The 21171-nt window shown below is 44.4% G+C and overlaps 1 protein-coding gene across 1 annotated transcript; it reads left to right on the top strand.

Moving 5' to 3' along the window:
- The first annotated feature begins 6916 nt into the window (after positions 1–6916).
- On the top strand, positions 6917–15940 carry SYS1 (SYS1 golgi trafficking protein). The gene is made up of 4 exons (XM_083620016.1): positions 6917–7095; positions 8228–8488; positions 12988–13055; positions 14405–15940. The coding sequence occupies exons 2-4, from the start codon at positions 8327–8329 to the stop codon at positions 14643–14645; spliced, it is 471 nt and encodes a 156-aa protein (XP_083476142.1). The 5' UTR covers positions 6917–7095; positions 8228–8326; the 3' UTR covers positions 14646–15940.
- Positions 15941–21171: the final 5231 nt, after the last annotated feature.

Genomic DNA, 21171 nt, shown 5'->3' with positions numbered 1-21171 from the left:
CCACCTTCCCTCCAAGGAGCTCAGTGTGACATACACTGGTCTCCCCCTCTTCATTTTATGCTCGCACCAATCCTGTGAAAGTAGGTTAGGCTGAAAGAGTGACTTGGCTCAAGGTCACCCAGTGAGATTCATGGCTGAGTGAGGAACTGGTCTCCCAAGTCCTAGTCCATCACTCCAACCACTATCCCATAAAGATGACAGTGGTGGCCAGTGAAGCGAGACACAGTGTTTCTGCATTTTACCTGGACATGGCAGGTGTAGGGAGGGGGAGAACCATGTACAGCTACTTGGGGGAAAGGTGGAATGTTGTTCTTGTTTCCAGATCATTTAGAGGAGGGAGGACAAAACAAGGGCAATTTATGGAATTTTGTAACACTATTTGCCATTTAATGGATTTTTATATGACTGGTTCGGATAATGTTTATTATCATACCGTAAGTTTTCATGGAGGTCCCTTTTGGGAGCAAAGGACAAGGAATAAATCTGTGAATACAAAATGCTGAATGGTAAGAATCTATTTTTTAAAAAGGCCACAGCTCCAGGATACTGGAAGTGTAAGATACCATACTATGTAAAAAAAGCAGGCCATTGTGCTACATGGTCTGTGTGATGAAATGCCAACATTTCCTGCAGACTAAGCTGCAAATATACATGAATCACATTGACAAAAATGTGCTCTTGATAAACAGCCTTCATTTTGGATTTCCCAAGGCTTGCACTTCCTTAAGCCATTCCGGATTTCAACTAGAGTTCTGAACTTCGTGTGAACCAAGGCTGACCACACCTTAACCACAGAGCCTATGGTCCTGCAGATGGGTCATATGCCCACAGTCTACTTCCAATGGCACCATGTAACCACAATGGGAAAATGCCATATATGTGTTCATTATGTTTATACTGGTTGCTGGAAACCACAGAAGGGGAAAGTGCTCTTGTGCTCAGGTCCTGCTTGTGTGCTTCCCACAGGCGTGTGGTTTGCCACTGTGAGAACAGGATACTGGACTAGATGGGTCATTGGCTCGATCCAGCCGTCTACTGTACAAAAGAGGAATCATTCCCAATTATTCTTTCAGACTGCTATGACTCAAGAAAACATATAACTGTACAATTCATGTGCCTCTTGCACATCATGTGCATTTTTTGAGACTTATGTTCTTATGTCAGATTGTTTGTCCATATAGCTCAGGACTATTTTGACCTTCAGTGGCTCTCCAGGATTTCAGGCAGTGGGACTTCTCATCACCTGTTTCCTCAAGCAAGACCTGCCCTACCACTGGGCAGTGAGCTGGCAGGTACTGGTTGGGAGAGGCAGGAAGTGGCAGCAAGATGTTGTAGGACAGAGCTGTATGCTTGTGCACCCTGCGTGCCTTAAGATAACTTGGAGGAAGATGCTGGCCCATCACCAAGAGACAATTGCCAGTCTGGTCAAATTCCATAATGGAATGGAAAGGGGGTGATTCCTTGTTCTTCTTCTCATTGGGCCACAGAACCTGTTCTAAGGTTCTTCAATGGAAAATGCAGGCATTGAATCTTAGTGTGTGCCCTGCCACGGAATTATGGTCTGTCCCACAATCAGCCTCTAGATGCCTGGGATAAATGGGATAAAGCCTTTTGAATTAGAGCAGATGCCACAACTTCTGGTGGCTTGAGCCATGATTTAAATTACTTCAGCTCTGGCAATAGGGCTGGATTAAGACATGCTCAGAGCAGGCCCTAAGCAATGCCAAGTTTAAGAGGCCCCACTGCATTAAGCCCCCCCCCCATGTATTCTTCTAATGAAAATAGAATAAATTTGCATATATGCTAGTGCATACACAATGATGCAACTAAAAACTATCTTACTAGTAGTACTTTTGCACTTAAGAGGCCACTCATAATCTGAGGCCCTAAACTGTAGTTTGTGCATAAATCTGACACTCACTGGCAAAGTAAATGCAAGATCAGTACAGCACAGAAGGCGGAATTATCTTCTATGACAGTCTTCAAAGAAAGGATAAACAACAACATTAGCAAACTGATCCTGTGCATCTTCATTCAGAAGTCCATCCCGAAGGCAGCCGCACGTAGAACATGCATGAGGTTACTTTTTCAGATGTGTCAGTCTGTGACTACCTATCTGCCAAAGGAAAGAGGAACGAGAAACAATTATTAAGGCCCAGCACATTATGAGTCACAGCACTGAAATTCAAATCTCATCAAGGAGCCGCTAAAACAATCTTGCTCAATATGGCTCAGACTGCATACAGTTAACATGTGAGCCTCCCCTTGATGAGATTTATTCAGCTCTCACTTCCAGGAATCAAGTGATTCAAAATATTCATGGAGGATAATGCTATCAATGGCTACTAATCCTGAGGGCCACTGTCAGAGGAAATATGATTCTGAATAACGGTTGCTGGAATCCACAGGAGAGTACCTGGGCAGTTACCTTTCCACAAGGGTCGACAATGATGCTGAAATCCAGCATCGCCTGAGCTTGACGAGTGCAGCTTTTTCCCAAATGAAGTAAAGAGTTTTTGAGGACTGGGATAATCGCTGGGAAACCAAAATACTTTTTTACAAAGCTATTGTACTACCAACCTTACTGTATGCTTGTGAAACATGGACTACTTATAAACGCCATCTCCAACTCCTCAAAAGATTCCATCAATGATGTCTCTAAAAAAATGTACCTATCACTTGGGAATACAGGCGAACTAATGTCAGTGTACTGGAAGAAGCAAAGATCACAAGTGTCAAAGCAATGATTCTTCAACATCAGCTTTATTCAGATGCCTCTATTCCAAACTTAAAAATGGAAAGAGTAATGCTTGTGGTCAACAAACGAGGTTTAAAGACTCTCTCAAGGCAAATCTAAAAAAATGTAGTATAAACACCAACAATTGGGAAACACTGGCCTGCAAGCGCTCCAACTGGAGAACAGCCTTTACCAAAGGTGTCATGGGCTTTGAAGACACTCGAACTCAGGATGAAAGGTAGAAACGTGCTAAGAAGGTGGCATGTTTGGCAAACCTTCACCATGATCAACTCCCACCCGGAAACCTATGTCCCCACTATGGAAGGATGTGTGGATCTAGAATTGGCCTCCACAGTCACTTATGGACTAACCTTTAAGACCATGTTCATGGAAGACAATCTTACTCGGCTACGAGTGATCACCAAAGAAGAAGAAAGATCTCTCAGATGGGTGATTGACTCAGTGGGTATATGGTAAACCTGTTGACGATTGTTAACGACTGCAATTAGTCCTACAGGAAAAAGCAAGGGATAGGATTAGCATATGTAATGAGACAGGAATCCAATATCTCTATTAAGACCAGGTCTCTCCATAGTTTTCAGTTTAGTGATGTTCTAATTCAGCAACTTCTCTTTCAAGTCTGTTTCTGAAATTATTTTGTATTAAGACCACTGCTTTGAGATCCTGTACTGAATGTCCTGGGAGATTGAAGTGTTCTCCTACTGGCTCCTCTGTCTTGTGATTCCTGATGTCAGATTTATGTCCATTTATCCTTTGGCATAGGGTTTGGCCTGTTTATCCAATATACAGAATATGGGTGTGAGCAAATGCAAAGCACTCTCTGTATTGTTCTTTCCCATTTGCCCCCACATCGGATTGATGGCTCCCTCCCCCTGCATTTTTTGTTGCAATAAAACTAACAACTACCCAAAGGAGACAACAGAGAAATCCAAAACACTATCACAGCTAAAACAAATTTTTTTTTTTTACTATCACAGCTATGATTCTGGAGAATTGCATCTCTCCCAAAAAAGAATGAAAGGGAAAAAAATAGAAGCAGAATTTCTAGGGTTGGAGGCAGTAATGCTTCTGAATTACTGGAAAACACACGATGGGAGAGTGCTCCTGTGCTCAGGACCCGCTTGCAGACTTCCCATAAGGCATCTGGTTGGCCACTGTGAGAACACAATGCTGGACTAGATGGGCCATTAGCCTGATGCAGCAGATGTTCTTTCAAATCCAGGTCTTTTTCAGGTGAGGGTGATTGGTGAGAAAGATCCCCCCACCCGACACTTCCTATACGGAAGAGAAATCAGCTGTGTGGTATTACTGTCCTCTCTTTGCAGATGGTGGGTGGTGGCAGCTGAGAGATCTTATTCCTGCATTAAATGCAGGGAAGGAGGTTCAGAGAGAGAAAGAGTGCCTCATGATAACCTTGTAAAGAAGTTAATTAATAAGGTCGCAGAGCAAACAGAGTGCTGGCAATGACAGAAAGTTGTTTACAACAGCCCTGCAACAGAGTCCAGTGTTATTATCTTGATACAGTACTGCAGTTGCAGGAGAGGAAGGGCTGAGCCTGTGTAACTTATAACAACCATGTAAGGTTATGTACTTAACTCTTATCACTCCTATTTTGCAGTGGGGGGGGGGACTGAGAGGAAGTGGCTTACATAAGACTGTAATGCAGTAATCATACTTAAGACAAAGGATAGAGGCACAAATACACTATATTATGATCTCCACATTTCAGATGGAGGCTAAAACTGAAAGCTGGTGGCTTACAACAAATCTCTAATAATAATGCTTTAAAGAACGGACAGCTGCTCAGTCTTTGCTGGTAAAACAAGACCACAAATCTCTGTCTCCATTACAGTACTACAGAGTACTCCCATTTTTTCCAAGGTACAGAGTGGAGAATCATTATTCAGTAGGGCAAATGTTTCACTAACTGTACATTCAGTGCATGCCTACTCATAGTGGAACTCATTTTTGATTAAATATGCACACGGTTGTAAATCATGTGGAATCATCGTTCAGTAATGTTGAAAACAAACAACAGCAATAAAAGATCATACACATACATCAGTCTGCAGCAAAGGTCAATCTCTTTAAATTGCCACTCATATTGTACCACCAACCTTAAAGCCCTGTCAGGTGAAAAGGTGGGGGAATAATAATAATAAGAATAATAATAAGAATAATAAGAACAACAACCCAAATTTAGCTGAATACAGACGACATGTTGTACTGCTCCATCAACATCCAGAGAAACACATCACACATTTACCTCTAAGAGAGCACATCAGAATTCACAAATCCATTAAGAAGATAATGCCCTCTTCCAGATTTATTTTGTGTTTCTGCCTTCAAGGACAATCTTACTCATTTCACTTTATAGTCCACGGAAGGGTAGGATACCGGAAATGTCTCAGACTGACTCATGCCCCTATCGTGTAAACAAACCATAGAGCTCCCAATGCTCCCATAGTGCTACTGATTGTAATTTCATGGAGATTAAAGAGCAGTGGAAATGTGGGGGAGAGGGACAACCATGTGTGCCACCTCAAGCTCCTTGGAGGAAAGGTGGGATATAAATGTAAAAGTTTGGAGAAGACCTTGGGGGTCATCTGCATCCTCAGCTCGAGGAAGGATCTGCAAAGCAGGATTCAGCTACAGCAACCCTGGTGGGGGGCATCCAGCCACTATAACAAATACAAGAACAAGAACAAACCAATACTCCCACCCACCCATTTAAAAGAACAGAGTGTTAATCAGCCAAAGCCAAGTTTTTGCCTGGCACCTAAAGATATGTAATGAAGGCACTAGGTGAGTCCCCCTGGGGAGAACATTCCACAAACGAGAAGCCATCACAGAAAAGTCCCATTCTTGTGTTGCCATCCTCTAAACATCTCATGGAGGAAGCATTCAAAAACAGGCTTCAAGTGATGATCTCAGGGTCCAGGTTGGTACATATGGGGAAAGGCAGTCTCCTTGAATTATTGTGGTCCTTAGCTGTTTAACGCAAAACCAACACTTTGAATTGGGCCCAGAAACTAACTGACACCAGGTGCAATTTGGCCAGGATCAGTGTGATATGCTGAAACCGTCAACCTGGCTGCTGAATTCTACACCAGTTGCCTTTGGAATTTTTTGGGGGGAGGAGAGGAGCGCATACCCATAGGTGGAAAGGGTGAAAGCCCCCAAACAACTCAGTGAGTATATGCTCTGTAGTCACAGCGTGCTGGCTGGGGGATACAGGAAAATTCCGATGAAAGCAGAAAGGAAGCATAAACTGTTGTAGTTTGCATGTTCATCTGTGGCCGGAAATGGAAAGCAGTCAATTGAATATGACTGATGTTCATTCAGATTGTTGTTGCTTTCAAGCCTGCAAATGTACCAGGTGAAGTTTCCGAAACATCTTCAGAGGTAGCCCCATGTATAACGCGTTACTGTGATCTAACCTAGAGGGTACCAGAACATAGTAGACAAAACGTATTTTGTTTGTTTATTTATTCAATTTACTGGTATATACCGCCCTTTATCAAAAGTTCCCAGGGCGGTGTGCAACATTAAAAACACATTACAGAACATCCATGATAAAATAATAATAAAAACACAATAAAAAAGCATACTGGCAGACAGCCTAAAAATAAAATAGTCCTCATAATGACGCATATCACAGGTTGTCCCTGTCCAGATGGGGGCGCGGCTGGGACACCAGCTGAAGCTGATGGCAGGGACCTCAAGCTGCTTCAAAGCGACTGTAATTATTTTATTTTATTTATAAATAAATAAAATGGCTGGAAACCATACATGCCCCGCCCATCTGACTGGGTTGCCCCAACCACTCTGAGAGGCCTGTAACAGCCTCCCATCCACCTTGTCTAGGAAACTGCCTGCAAAACCTACGCCTACTTTAGCTCGGGTTAGTTTACACCCTGAATATTATTCTTGGGTTTTTTTTTTTTTTAGTGGCGTCACCTAGCGAGCCTAAGCATTTCAGCGTTCAGCGGACGTCACAGCGAGTAATCAGAGAAATACGTTTATCAGCGAAGCCGTTGATGACCAGACGACGCGTATTAGTATAATATGACGTCACTTCCGGCCCGTAGGGCGCCCCTCCAGGCTCACGGCGGTTTCTCCGTGACGTCACCGGCCTCCAGACGCCGTTCTAGGCATCCGGAGGCCGTCTGGCTCTATGGTCGGCCGAAAAAAGAGTCAGCTGCGAAGACGGGCCTGGCCGGCCGGGAATGAAGTTTGGACCCTGTGGCGGTTTCTCGAGGCTGTTTTGGGGCTGGGAAAGTGCGGGGGCGGCGGCGGCGGCGGTCCGGGGACCCTTCGGCGGCGACGGGAGAGAGGTGAGTGGCAAAAGCGGCGAGGGCTGGCTGGAAACCTGAGGGAGACGGGGCGGCAGGCGCGGGTTTGTGGGAGCCGGGTTTGAGGAAAGCCCTGTAGGCTGGCGGGATGGTCCCTCTCTCCTCTCGGCCTCCCTCAGCGTCTGGCACAACTCTTTCAACACCTTCGCGACAGGCGGGAAACCAGCAGGTCTGGTTTCTCCCCCTTAAGTGATGCAACGACGGGGGAAGCTTTACCTGTCGGGTTTCTGCCTGTTTGCGTTTAAGGAAGCCAACGCACACCCCCGGAAGCTCTTCTCAGAAAAGGCGCGCCCCTGTGTCGGCCTTAAATCTTTAACCTCAGCCTTTTTAAAGCTTCTGTTTCTATGGATCACAGCAGCAGAGGAAGCTGCTTTATCCCCAGCCGGAACTGTTTGGTCCACACAGTTCAGGGTTGTTGTCTACATCGTCAGCAGCTTTCCAGGCTGAATGGGGTTATTATTATTTATTTAGGTTTCATGGGGGATATTGACGGGAATTTGCTGCTGAGCTGTGCTCCTGACCGGCTTGTGGGCTCCCTGTTTAGGCAACTGGTTGTGCCACTGTGGGGAATGGGATTCTGGTCTAGACATCTGACCCAGCAGGGATGTGACCTTACGATGGACTTTAGTTATGATCCAGTAAGGCGGTTCTTACGTTCTTTGTTGACAGAACAGGATCCTGCTCAAATAATTGCTGTACCAGTTTTAACATGGCTGCCTTGTTCATGTCAAATATATTTTCACCTGTCCCAAACTCCTAGGGTTGGATAGGTTTAAAATCTTTTTCAGAAAACAGCATTAATCCTGCAATGCTCATCTAGTGAGTATCCTTTTACGGTCTCTTTCTCTCCCATTTCTGTGTTATCACTCCCAGTACTATCTGTGCAACATACACTTAGGCCTGGGTTTTTGTTTTTGTTTTGTAATCTGTCTCTGTTAGGTTTCCCATGCCTCTCTCAGGGCTACACTTGGCAAACCACACCAAAGAATAGTAATGTGAATGCCAGAAGATGCCAAAAGTACACTTTGGGTTTTGGACAATGGGTAGATTGGAGGGCCCTTCCATAAGCTTCAGTTGGAGTAACATGTTTTGTTTTGTTGTTGTTCACTTTCAGGTGCTGATGCGACTGGCCTCTAGTCAGTGAGATGTGTGCTTGATACTTTAAGACATCGCTGGATTTTGCCTAGCCAGTGGGCAGGCCCCTGCTTTAGCAATGGCTCCACAGTTCCGCAGTTATGTTTGGGATCCTGCTCTTATCCTTTCCCAGATCACACTCATGCAGGCAATTTACTATAGCTCGCTTGGGCTCTGGTTGGCTGTGGTGGACAGCCTGGTTCACAACAGCCCGTCCCTTGACCAGATTTTCAACTACGAGGTAGGATATTATTCATTTTGGGAAATCCTGACAGCTAGAAGATTTTGAAAACCAACCTTGCAGGCTAAGAGAATTGTTGTTTACGCCTCCTACTTTTTGGTATCCAGGGGAATCCTTGAGTCAGTCTTTCCCATCCCTGGTAGAAGTTGGAGTTAAAAGTGCAGATCAGAGTGAATGGAGAAATGTTGGAAGGAAAAGGAATTGACCAGTGCAAGAAACGCTGTCCCTGTTTGGGTTGTGGTGCCTGTAGATCAGGAGTGGAGGGAAGTCATGTGAGTGTGAACTCCAGTGTGAATAACAGTAGAGAGGCAGGACAGTATGGCAGACTTTCCCACCACTCTTGACAGCCTTCTCCTTCAACCTCCAGCCACCCCTTTGCTCCTGGCTTCCTGTTCTACACAGTCACACACACCATGACCATCTTTATCAGCTCCTCAGACCAGAGGAAGCGTGATCTGGATTGTGTGTTCCCCTTCTTAATCTCCAGTATTTAAACAAGTATGACATTAACACAGTTTCACAGATTGCATTCTATAACATTTGTATTTAAATTTTACATACTTTTGTATGCAGATTTTTGGCTTGCATAGACAAGTTTATTACTGTCAGAAATGAATTTGCACTTTTGCAAATGGCTGCCTTTGCGATAGCAAAATTAAGATGATTTTGTATGATCGTTTAGATATTGTTCATTGTGGAGAGGACATGCTGTGTATTGTTATTGCTAATAGGAACTGATATTATTATTTTTTATTTATTCAAAAGTTTATTCCCTTGTTTTCCCATTCAAAAAGAAAAAGGAAATGCTTATAAAACAAAGGGCACATAGTTCAGTGTTAAAACTTCTGCTTTGCATATGCAGAAGGTCCCAAGTTCAATCCCCAACCTCTTGAGTTAGGAATGTCCCCTGTCTGGGACCCAAAGAGTCAATGCCATTTAGTGCAAACAATACTGTACTGAGTTTGATGGGCCAATGCTCTGAATCGGTATAAGACAGCTTCCTGTGTTCTTCTAACAATCCACTATTCCAACACTATTACCGAACTAGAAATAGGATCAAAGAACAAGAACCCAAAATGGTCTGTCGTGTGTGACCTTGTAAAAGTTTGTATGAAGTCAGTTGAATATTTCTCCCGGAAAGGGCAGTTTCCTCCACCTACCTTCATGTGTTTTTTTCCACTATAATGGTTATTCCTGGTGTTTTGTATCATTTCTACAGAAGAAAACTCTGAATACAACAATTCACTTTTATCACTACCCAAAGTTTCTAGTGATGTCAGATGAAGGATTTGGATTTAAATGTTTAAGTAGAGACATTGTTTCAGGGCAGATCAGATGTGGGAAAGATCTGTGGTGTTCTTTCTTTGGAGTGAGTGAGACGGCCTGGGATGGTTACATGTGCATAAAACAGTCTCTTCAATGGAGTCTGAAAAGATAAGACAAATCTAGAGAGTCCTCTGTGCCTCTCTTTTGCCTGGCTGCATCTGTCCTTGAGCTATGATCATGCCTTTTGCTTGTCTGGATGGACAGAAGAGTGTGTAGAAAGAAAACTCTTACCTGGATGGAACGTTGTTGTTTAGTCGTTTAGTCGTGTCTGGCTCTTCGTGACCCCATGGACCAAAGCACGCCAGGCACTCCTGTCTTCCACTGCCTCCCGCAGTTTGGTCAAACTCGTGCTGGTAGCTTTGAGAACACTGTCCAACCATCTAGTCCTCTGTCGTCCCCTTCTCCTTGTGCCCTCAATCTTTCCCAACATCAGGGTCTTTCCCAGGGAGTCTTCTCTTCCCATGAGGTGGCCAAAGTATTGGAGCCTCAGCTTCAGGATCTGTCCTTCCAGTGAGCACTCAGGGCTGATTTCCTTAAGAATGGATAGGTTTGATCTTCTTGCAGTCCATGGGACTCTCAAGAGTCTCCTCCAGCACCATAATTCAAAAGCATCAATTCTTTGGCGATCAGCCTTCTTTATGGTCCAGCTCTCACTTCCATACATCACTACTGGGAAAACCATAGCTTTAACTATACGGACCTTTGTTGGCAAGGTGGATGGAACATAGCCTAGTATAAAAAGTGTGAGTTACATCAGTTGCTCCACCCACTTTTGTCTCTGGCCCTACCCACCACCAGCATCTGTCTCCTGGAAGGTTGCCTATGAAGGAATGTACCTGGAGGCTGAAAAAGACTCTCCACTCCTGTTACATAATTTTATCAATTGCTATTGGCTACGGCATCAGGCTAGCCACTGTTTCAAACTGAATCCGAACTACGTGGCCCCTGATCTGATCCAATTGAGCTCCTTTTAACCTGCAACCAGCCCTGGGGGTAAAGTGGCCATCCATGACTGGGGAAGGGAGCCAATTCACTTCAACAGCATATTCCTCCCCAGCCTTATACTCCTCTGCCATAACTTCCTCTTTCTAGCCCCAGCTGAGGCTTTGAAGTACAGAAGAGTAAACACAAGCCTAAATGGCAGAAGAAGACCTCTGTAGAGACGAAAACCCAACTGCTTGTTTCTGCCCCAGTTATCTCTCTCATAAGAACACAAGAAGATCCCTGCTGGGTATTCTATCTAGTCCCGTGTCCTGTTTCCCATGGTGGCCAACCAAGAAGCCCATGAGCAGGGACATGAGAACTACTCCCCTCTCTGAAGCTCCTGAGTGGAAGTGAGCCTGTAGTGGATATTGTGTAGTGGATCCAGTAGTGCATATAGTGAAGTCACAGGCTGGGAGGAGAGAACCTTGTCTTAGCCCAGTGGTGGGAAACCTTTGTAAGCCCAGGAGCCACATTCCCTTTGGGAGAAGCATTCTGAGGGCCACATGCTGGTGGTGCTAGTGATGGGCAGGGTGAGAGGCAGACCTGGACAGAGCAGTGGATGTGAGCTTTACCTTTGTATAGGAGGCTACTGTCCAGCTATACAAGGTTTCTCTCAGATTTTTTTGTGGGGTGCATGGGACATTACAGGTGTGAAGAAAGGAAACTGAAGTCCTTGGACACCAGTGGAAGCCCACTGTCACAACTGAATTCCACCCAGGGAAATTAGAGCCAGACCTTCTCATGGCTCTCACCATCAGATTGGCTTTGAGCACCACAGTACTGTAATGTAGGTTTCATTTGGGATCTCTGTGCTTTCTGTCCTCATCTCTATTGGGAGAATAGGGCAGGAAAAAGTTTGACACCTGCCCATCTCTGTGGAAGTCTGTCCAATGCATAGACAGCAATGGTTACAATTCTGCATGTTTGAAATAGCAGGTCTTTTGCCTGTGCTGTCTGCAACTCTGCTGTTTTCCAACTTTTGTAAGCAGAAATGATGACCAGCTTAGGGACTCTGTGGAGCGTGCCTTATCGCAGCCTGCTGACCTTGGCAAACTGCATGAGGTAGTGATTTATGATAGCCTGGATTTTGGTGGCAGTTGTAAGTTTTCAGTTCTGAGTTGCCAAAAAACTGCAGTTAGTGTACTGTGACAGTTGGTCTTTCTATTCAGTCCTTTCTATGAATATAACTGGTGACAGTGGCTCATGTGGACATTGTTTTATCTTGGCTGGATTGCATATGTTGAAAACTTTAACCACTGAGTTGTACTTTAGATCAGGGGTTTCCAGACAGTGGTGTGTGGACCACTATTGGTCCACAAGCTTCTTGCAGGTTGTCAATGGTATGTTTGCATTAAATATTCATATTGAATTTTAGTTGTATTTTTAATGCTTGTTATTTCTTATATTGTATTTTACTGTATTGCAATTTGAATTCTATGGAATTTCAATTGCCATACAAAAAGAAGAAGAAGCAAGAAAAGTACAATTAAAGATATCACAGTATCTTAGCAGAGGGTATTACAAATATTACAACTGGCAGGGGGGGAAATCAATTAGTGGCCCACCGAGAATATCAGCAATTTTCAAGTGGCTCAGTGTGGGTGGGGTGCAAGTTTGGGAACCACTGCTTCAGATCCTTTGGAATTTCACAAAATCAAAAAAAATGTGTGTAATTTAGGCAGTTTCAGATAGGGAGGAGTGGGTTTTAGCCTCAAAACATAAACTGATCTGTTCTGTAGAAGCAAATGGAACCCACTTCAGGCATAGGGCAACTTTTGCAAAATATATAATTCCATTCTGGCATTGTATCAATATCCCTTGTGATTTTATTCATTTACTGGGGGGTTATTGTTTTGCTTCTAGTTATGGTATGTATTTTTGTGTTTTTATATTGTGAACTGCCTTATGATCTTCGGATAAAGGGCAGTATATAAAATTAACTAGTAGTAGTAGTAGTAGTAGTAGTAATAACAACAACAACAACTCAGCCCTGGCTCATTTTTGTAGATATAATTAAACTTGTACATACAAATCTGCACTCCTAGAAAAAGAAATTGTTTTTCTGCCTTGAAGGTAAACGAAGCATTATGTTGAATGGAATGCATGGATGGGGAAGAGGAGTCAAATAAATCTTGAGTTGGTTTCCAATTTATCCCAGTGGCTGTTTTTCTCCTTGTAACCCTGTGCAGGTTTTGGGGTTCTCCACCTCACCTGGCAGACTTGCCATGATGGCTTTTATCCTGAATGCACTTTCTTGGTAAGTTGGCTTTTTGGATGTGCATTTCTGACACTTCTGATCGCCATTTTGTTTCTTTGAAGTACAAACATTTTTTTCCAGGAATCAAACATCCTTTGCTGAAAACCGTAGTATTCTCACAGTCTGTGTTGTAATGCAGAATCAGGCATAGCTAACATGGTATCCTTCAGATGTTTAGAACTACTTCCATCAGCGCCCAGGCAGTGTGGCCAATGGTCGGGAATGATAGGAGCTGCAATCCACAATGTTTGGAGGGCACCAACTTGCCTAAACGTGTGCTAAGGAATGTTGCGAGAAAGCTGCTTGTAGGAATTGACTAACTTGTCTTAAGTCTCTGGCTGCCATTGGTTGAACTGCATTGGTTGAACTGCCATTGGTTGAACAGACTCTATAGATGGACAGGGCAAAATGTAAGTTCTTGGGGGAAATGGGTGGAAGATGAGGGATAGGAAAAGAGGAAGGAGGAGCCTAAGGCGGCAACAGGCAAAGGGAAGGGGGGAATCTTGGAAAGCAGGCTTAGAAGAAAGAGTTGTTTGAAGGAATGAAAGCAAGAATGGGCTAGAGGAAAGTCTCAGAGAGGTTTAAGAAATCTGGGAAAAGAGAATGGGCAAAGAGAGGATAAGGACACGTGATCAAGAGCTGCAGGGCTTGGAACAAGTCGGTGCTCCACATTTCTTTGAAATATCAGCCAAATAGCTGCTGTCCTTTAAGGCATATGAGCATGAGTATTTATAGTCTTCCACCCTCTCACAAGAGAGATATGTTGTACCTTAAGAGCAGCCAGGGGAGGAAGAGAAGTTGCCAGATCAAAGGTTTTCAGCCATAAATATTCCTAACAGCCTAAAAATACCTTACATGTAAATAAGAAGAACAGAGAGCTATAGCCTTAGAGTTCCAGGGTTAAAAAACTTAATTAAAAAGTCCCCACATGGAGCAAGCTTGTTTTCTCCAGCTCTGGAGGCTGGGACCCAAACTAATGGATTTAAATTACAAGAAAAGAGATTCTGACTGATAAACACCAGGAAAAACTCTCTTACAGTAAGAGCTGTTGGACAGTGGAACAGACTCCCTCAGGAGGTGGTGGACTCTCCTTCCTTGGAGGTTTTAAAGCAGTGGTTGGATGTCCATCTGTCATGTATGATCTCACTGAGATCCCCGCATTGCAAGGGGTTAGACTAGATGACCCTCAGGATCCCTTCCAACTCTACAATTCTATGATTCTAAGATAACTCTTGTACTGCTTAGTGCAGGATAAATATAAAAGTGTCTGAAAACTTTCTGTTGCTGAATTCCTTCTTTCCTGAATGCTACAGTTTCAGGTAAAATCTTTTCTCCCCTCCCCTTTACAGTGCCATAGGCTTGCTGTATTTCATTCGGCGAGGAAAGCAGTGCTTGGATTTCACAGTCACCATTCACTTTTTCCACCTGCTGGGCTGCTGGATTTACAACGCGCACTTTCCAACTGCTTTGACGTGGTGGCTTGTACATACTGTGTGCACGGCACTCATGGCTGTGATTGGGGAATACCTTTGTATGCGAACAGAACTGAAGGAGATCCCATTAAATTCAACCCCCAAATCCAACGTATAGACCCTCGGAAGATGCTGTTTCTCTCTCTCTCTTCCCCACGGCTTCCTCATCTTGGTGCTAACACAGGATACGTGAGAATGTATTTGAAGCAACCCAGCATGTCTGTTCTAACTTTTAAATAATCTTGCGTGAAAGGTTTGTGATGCATCCATGGGTACAACATGGGACAAATCAGATTTTGATAAAGCACACTTTGTTGCTTGGGTAGACACACCCATTTTGCCCATGCAGCTCAGAACAGATTCAGCGTTGGACAACAAAGCAACAGGAGCTGGACTGCTTTTGTGAGATGAACACTGGGTTGCCGGAACTGGAACTGTCATTTTCTTCAATATGGACAATACCCAGGCAGTTGACTTCATGCAGTGCACAATAAAAGCTCCATTCTGCTCCCTCCCCAGTACATCTCGTATCTATTTTCCTTCCAACTGTCTTTTGAAATTTAAAAATAAATAAATCGAGATCAGACAAAGTAGGAAGTATTTCTCACTTGGCTGCTGTGATTATAGAACGTTTGGCTAAAGGTGAAGAGGAAAGTGACAATATTTATTGGATTGCAGAGACTGATTTTTGGCAAAGCAAATAAAGACTGTCATTGTCCATTGCAGTTTTGCAGCTTATTGATCAGGCAGGGTTATCCTGTTATTTTATATGGCAACAGAGGAGGAAAGAGAGCCATCAGACAGGAATATCGTCCGGGAAGTCACATCATCGAAACTTCAAACCTACCATCTTCAAGGGAAAAAATGGCATGCAGCAAGTTGGCCCGCCGGCCAACAAAGAGGGCTAGCTGTGGGCTGAAATGCTTCAGATGGGCCTTCTTGTTTATAGTATTACCATGAATGTACTTCCTTTTCTCTGATCATCAGATTCTAGTATTTATAATCAAGGACACTGTCCTTTTTTGTTATAGGAGGCTGTGTTGGCATATAAAGAGCAGCACTATTAATGAGTTTTTTAACTGAACCAGATTAAGAGAAATATGCAGCTTCCGATGTCTCCTACGCACTGAGGCCTGAGTGCCCCTGTCATACACAGTCAAAACTCTCCTATTTAAGAAGGGATGGGAGGTTTGGAAGAGAGAGTTAATCTGTAACAGCCGGTTGCAGCTGTCAATGGAACTATGGGTTTTTCACAATGAACTTATTTTCAGACATGCCACTGAGCCTTTCTTTGTACATAAATATTTGTTGGTGGTATTGGTTTGTATAAGTTATATTGGTAAGTTAATGCTTGGTTTGTAATGGTTAGGGGGATAATTTTGCATATAGAACTCGATAAACTGTCTCTCAAAAGCTCTTCGTTTCTGTTGATGCCTTTGCTGAATTTCATCTGGCAATCCTTTGCACACAGAAGTTTCGCCCTGGATTAAATGCTTTGCTTCCCATCCTCAGGTATTACATTTAGCAGAAGGCAGGTCTTTTTCTATGCTGTCTTTATGATTGGGGGAAACTTCTGAGTCAAAAAGCCACTTTTCCAGTGTTCTTCGTTTGTTTATTTATTTATTGAAATATTTATAGACTGCACTTTTCATAAAAAATACAGCAACGTGGTTTACAATTCAGTGTTAGGTCATGAACATGCTGTACATGAGGGCTGGCTAACGTGTCCTCTTCATGTTTCTGGAGTCCATTTCCCATAATACCCAACTGGAGCTGATGGGAGTTGCAGTCTAACCACATCCAGAGCTCCCCACATTTACTTTCCCTGCTACACACTGTGTTCAATAACAGTTGCATATCGCCACTTTGCCACTAGATGGCATTGTTTGCTTTTTAGAGCCTGCTATTATATGATAGGAAAAGCTGCAGTCTAGCATTTCACCAGCAACGCTTTAATGCAGTGGGGGAGACCTCCAGAGCCACCCTCCTGACATCACTGCAGCTTACTTGGATGGGGCAGGGCACCACAGGGTCTTGGCAAGGTTAGGACTGCACGTGGATGGACCGGTGGGAGTGCAGGATTGGCTCCACTGTCCTGTCCTACCCCTGCCAGGGTAAGTGGCAGCAGCAGCAGGGTTGGAAGGGCAGTTCTGTGCTATCACATCAGTTGCTACTGCTTATACTGAATCCAGCTACTATGGTACTGCCAGGTAGTGGCTCTCTAGGCCCCAGCCAGAAGCATTTCCTGCTCCTGCTGCTTCTTTGGCTGAAAGGTCAACACACTCAAAGCAGGGGAGAGAAGGAAAAGCCCCGCTTTTAATACAGTCCTAAAACAGCAATGGTGGAAGCCCCGGCAGGCCATTTGAGCTAGACTAGGCATTGTGCAGAATGCACAGATGCATGCTGGGACTCCGAAGCCTATGGAAACTCTCGTTTTCAAAATGTCATGCCCAGCCATTTAACCTGAAAAATCTGGTTCAAGTGCTAATTGGAACTTGTACGCAGGGCTGTGTGCCTTTTTAGTTACAGAATTCAACACCACAGAAAGCTGGATTCTGCAATGTCTGTAAACAGAGCAAATACAGATAATATTTTGTATAATTCTGCCATTTTAACCATTTTGCAAAATTTGTTTACTTTTGCATGTCAGGAAAAGGGGCAAGGGATTATAGACAATGGTAGGCACGCTGTGCCCAAGTCACTCACCATATTGAACCAGTCCTCTGACTTGGATACTGCAGCATGCATTTTGACCATATACCGATACGTGTTCAGGCATATCTTTGCAACCATGAGGGCTAGAAACTTGTTCTTTTGAGAAAATGAAATATGTGTGCATTTGAGTGAGAGAGAATCAGACTATAGTTTCCATTTGGTTATCATTAACTCTGTTACTGTGGGTAAGCAGTGGCGTAAGCAGAAAAACATGATTGCAGTTATTCTTGGTCTCCTACCTTCATTTCTCCTTTGGACACCCCTGCCATGTCATGTTTCTGCCACACTTTCAAAAAGAATAAAGTACTTCTCTCAGCACGCATATAATACCTTCCCTCACTGCTGAACAGTCTCCAATTTGCTCTTCCCGAAGAGCATGGAGATTCTGCCTTGCCAGCAAAAGGTGGTGAGAAATGTCAAGAGAAGGATCAAAATCAGACAGAAAATTCCAAGAGGACTGGAACTTTGTGAGATGTTCCTTGGAAGAACCAAACAGAATGTTTCCTGCCATGTCACTCAAGGAAATGCTTCTGAGAGCCAGTAGGGAAGCCTCCAGGGATGGAAATGGGGGAATGCAGGAATGTTATCAGAGAAAGAACAGAATTGATAAAGAAACCATGTAGGTGCTCAGATTGTGGGCAAATATAGATGGTCATCTGTCATGGATGCTTTCATTGAGATTCCTGCATTCCAGGGGTTTGGACTGGATGACCCTCAGGGTCCCAACTCTGCAATTCTACGGTTCTATAATCAGGAAGAAAAATACTTCAATTTCTATGTCGTATACGTAAAGGGTAAAGGGACCCCTGACCATTAGGTCCCGTCACAGACGACTCTGGGTTTGTGGCGCTCATCTCGCTTTATTGGCCGAGGGAGCCGGCGTACAGCTTCCGGGTCCTGTGGCCAGCATGACTAAGCTGCTTCTGGTGAACCAGAGCAGTATATGAAAACGCCGTTTAGCTTTCCGCCGGAGCAGTACCTATTTATCTATTTGCACTTTGATGTGCTTTCAAACTGCTGGGTTGGCAGGAGCAGGGACCGAGCAACGGGAGCTCACCCCATCGCAGGGATTCAAACCGCCGACCTTCTGATCAGCAAGCCCTAGGCTCTGTGGTTTAACCTACAGCGCCACCCGCGTCCCTCTATGTTGTATACATATAGGAGAGTTAATTTATCCTTGTTATATTTGTTGCTGCTTCATGCAGAACAAACCTGGGTGTCAGCCCGTTCCTAAATGCTTTTGAGTTCTGAAGCTTACTTCTGACTAGACATATATAGGATTGTTCTGTGAATCTGTTTTCTGTCATCTTGATCATGTGAAGCCCAGTTTCCTATGTGTTTGTGTGCATAAGAAAGTGAGAGCAGTTACCCTCTGCCCTGCCACAGAGCAAATAAATGGCAGATGGCTTCCTTTTCTTAATGAACTTGGTCTGATGTAGGCACTTGAGGGGTTGCTCCCAGAGAGCGTTTCTGCAACAGCTGCTTCTAGTGCATCATCCCTCAGTGAACTCAAGCTAAATTTTGTCCAGAGGGAGGGGGGGATCAGAGACAGGGAGTAGCCTTGCCCAGCCAAGTGATTTGAGCTTTGATTTCTAGGGAAAGTGGGACGGGGCATTTGACAGTGTAAATGACCATAGCAGGATTTTTAAGAGCAAGAGATAATATTGTAGAAATACAATGCTAAGCAGTGTCATATTCCAGAAGTACCCCACTCTCCACAAAAAAAGTCTCTGGGGGATAGGCTTAGATGGATGGAACCAGGGTGTCCTCCTGTTTCTGCTCTTTTAAAGCCAAGCGCAACAGAGAAGCCATGTTTCTTCATTCACATGTCTCTAGCCCATGATGTCGAAAGTGTGTGTGCGAGCTATCAGCTTTTCACAACAAAAGCCATGCTTGATTGAGGGGAATGGAACTCACCCCCTCTCCTTCCTTTCACTGCATTCTTGAAGCAAGTACAAGATCTAGTGATGGCCATCAACTTGCATGGCCTCCAAAGGGGGTTAGACAAATTCATGGAGGCTAAAACTTACCAATGGCTACAAACCATGATGGCTATGTACTACCTCCAGTGTCACAAGTACTATGCCTCTGAGTAGCAGTTGCTCGGAGTCACAAGTCAGCGTGTGCCCTGGTCTTGCTTTGGGGCTTCCCATAGGCATCTGGTTGGCCACTGTAAGAACAGGATTTCTGGACTAGAGAAGCCTTGGGTCTGATCCAGCTGGTCTCTTATGTTCTTAAGCACTTTTCTCCTAGCCTATCTCTGACACAGTGAGTGAGCTGGGCTGGGGAGAAAAGCATTGGCATCAACACCATGCAGGGAGGAAAAATAGGAGAGGGTTCTGCTCCCCCGACTTGGATGTGCCTTTTGTAATTAAAACCAGGTTTCCTGTAGATGCTGCTTTAGACATGGATGAGGAGGTGTGTGAATAAACAAATATGGCTGCTCTCACCATCTTTAATAATAATAATAATAATAATGAATTTTATTTATATCCCGCCCTCCCCAGCCGAAGCCGGGCTCAGGGCGGCTAACAACAATAAAATAGTGCAACATTCTAAAAACATTTCATTATAAAAATTAATTAAAAACAAATTGATGGCAACCATTAAGCTAAAGTTCTGTGAAGATTGCCAAAGGAGGGAGTCAGGCTGTGCCCTGACCAAACGCCTGGTGGAACAGCTCTGTCTTGCAGACCCTGTGGAAAGATGTCAAGTCCCGCAGGGCCCTAGTCTCTTGTGACAGAGCGTTCCACCAGATTGGAGCCGCAGCCGAAAAAGCCCTGGCTCTAGTTGAGGCCAGCCTAACCTCTCTGTGGCCTGGGACCTTCAGGATGTTTTTATTTGAAGACCATAAGTTCCTCTGTGGGACATACCAGGAGAGGCGGTCCCGTAGGTACGAGGGTCCTAAGCCATATAGGGCTTTAAAGGTTAAAACCAGCACCTTAAACCTGATCCTATACTCCACCAGGAGCCAGTGCAGCTGGTATAGCACCGGGTGAATAGTCCTCACTAGTCCTCGGCTGGCAGTGGCCATCGGCACTTTGTAGCTGTGCAGGATGCCCAGTATGAGACTGTCACCAGGCCCCACCTCCATTCTAGCCTTCCTCCTATGCATGTAATAGCTATGCCAAAATTGGCAGGCAGAAATGAGGACAGCCCTTGAGCAGGGCAGGTGCTTTACATGCCAAAGGTTTTGGGTCAACCCATGTTGTCTCTAAAGGGTTCTGGTAGCAGGTGGGGGGAAACTTCTGGAGAACCTAGAAAGCCACGGCCAGTCAAGAGCAGACCATACTGAGCCAAATGAGGAAATAGTCTGACTCATATGTTCATTACAAATTGATAGATGGAGTGTGGAAGGGGCTACAAGCAATTGGGCTGGAGGCTGGTGGGTTGGCCAGCATGGTTAACACCAGTGGTAGGGCTTGGATCTGGCCAGCAGGCTAGATCCAAAACTCATACACACACTGTGGAACACTTTGCCACATGAGCAGGGGGCTTGATGTCATATGTCAGGTGAATCCACTTCAAAGGAAGAAGCAGGAGCACTTTTGCAGACGGGGCTTGAAGTCAATATTTCAAAGGCTTGAATGCTGATCATCCTTTGAAACCTTGCCATTCAAGCTGCATCTGCAAGGGAAGACAAGAAGGCTCGGCAGGCCTAATTAGGCTCATAAGCTTGAGGCTCTCCACTGCTGGTTTACACTATGCTAGAGAGGTGGAAAAACTCAAATGGGTCTTAGAGCAACAGGTATGGTAACCACAACTACTCTGCTGACAGGGCTGGAATACTGCCAAATTGCAGGAGATCATTCTCAACCTCAAACACGTTCAGACATATCCCTCAGTTTCAGAAGCGCTGACAGCATTTACTCTTTTCTTGCATCACATCTTGTGAAATGAAGAAAAAGTGGTTTTCGGGAGGAGGAATG

Source organism: Podarcis filfolensis (genome assembly GCF_964270895.1).
Source record: "Podarcis filfolensis genome assembly, chromosome: 6".
In the NCBI taxonomy this organism is placed as follows: domain Eukaryota; kingdom Metazoa; phylum Chordata; class Lepidosauria; order Squamata; family Lacertidae; genus Podarcis; species Podarcis filfolensis.
This window is presented reverse-complemented; position numbering and strand designations above follow the sequence as displayed.

Coding starts and splice junctions, on each gene's coding strand:
- SYS1 (XM_083620016.1), top strand. CDS start 8,327: ATGGCTCCACAGTTCCGCAGTTATGTTTGGGATCCTGCTCTTATCCTT. Junction 8,489..12,987: donor ACCAGATTTTCAACTACGAG/GTAGGATATTAT, acceptor AACCCTGTGCAG/GTTTTGGGGTTCTCCACCTC. Junction 13,056..14,404: donor ATCCTGAATGCACTTTCTTG/GTAAGTTGGCTT, acceptor TCCCCTTTACAG/TGCCATAGGCTTGCTGTATT.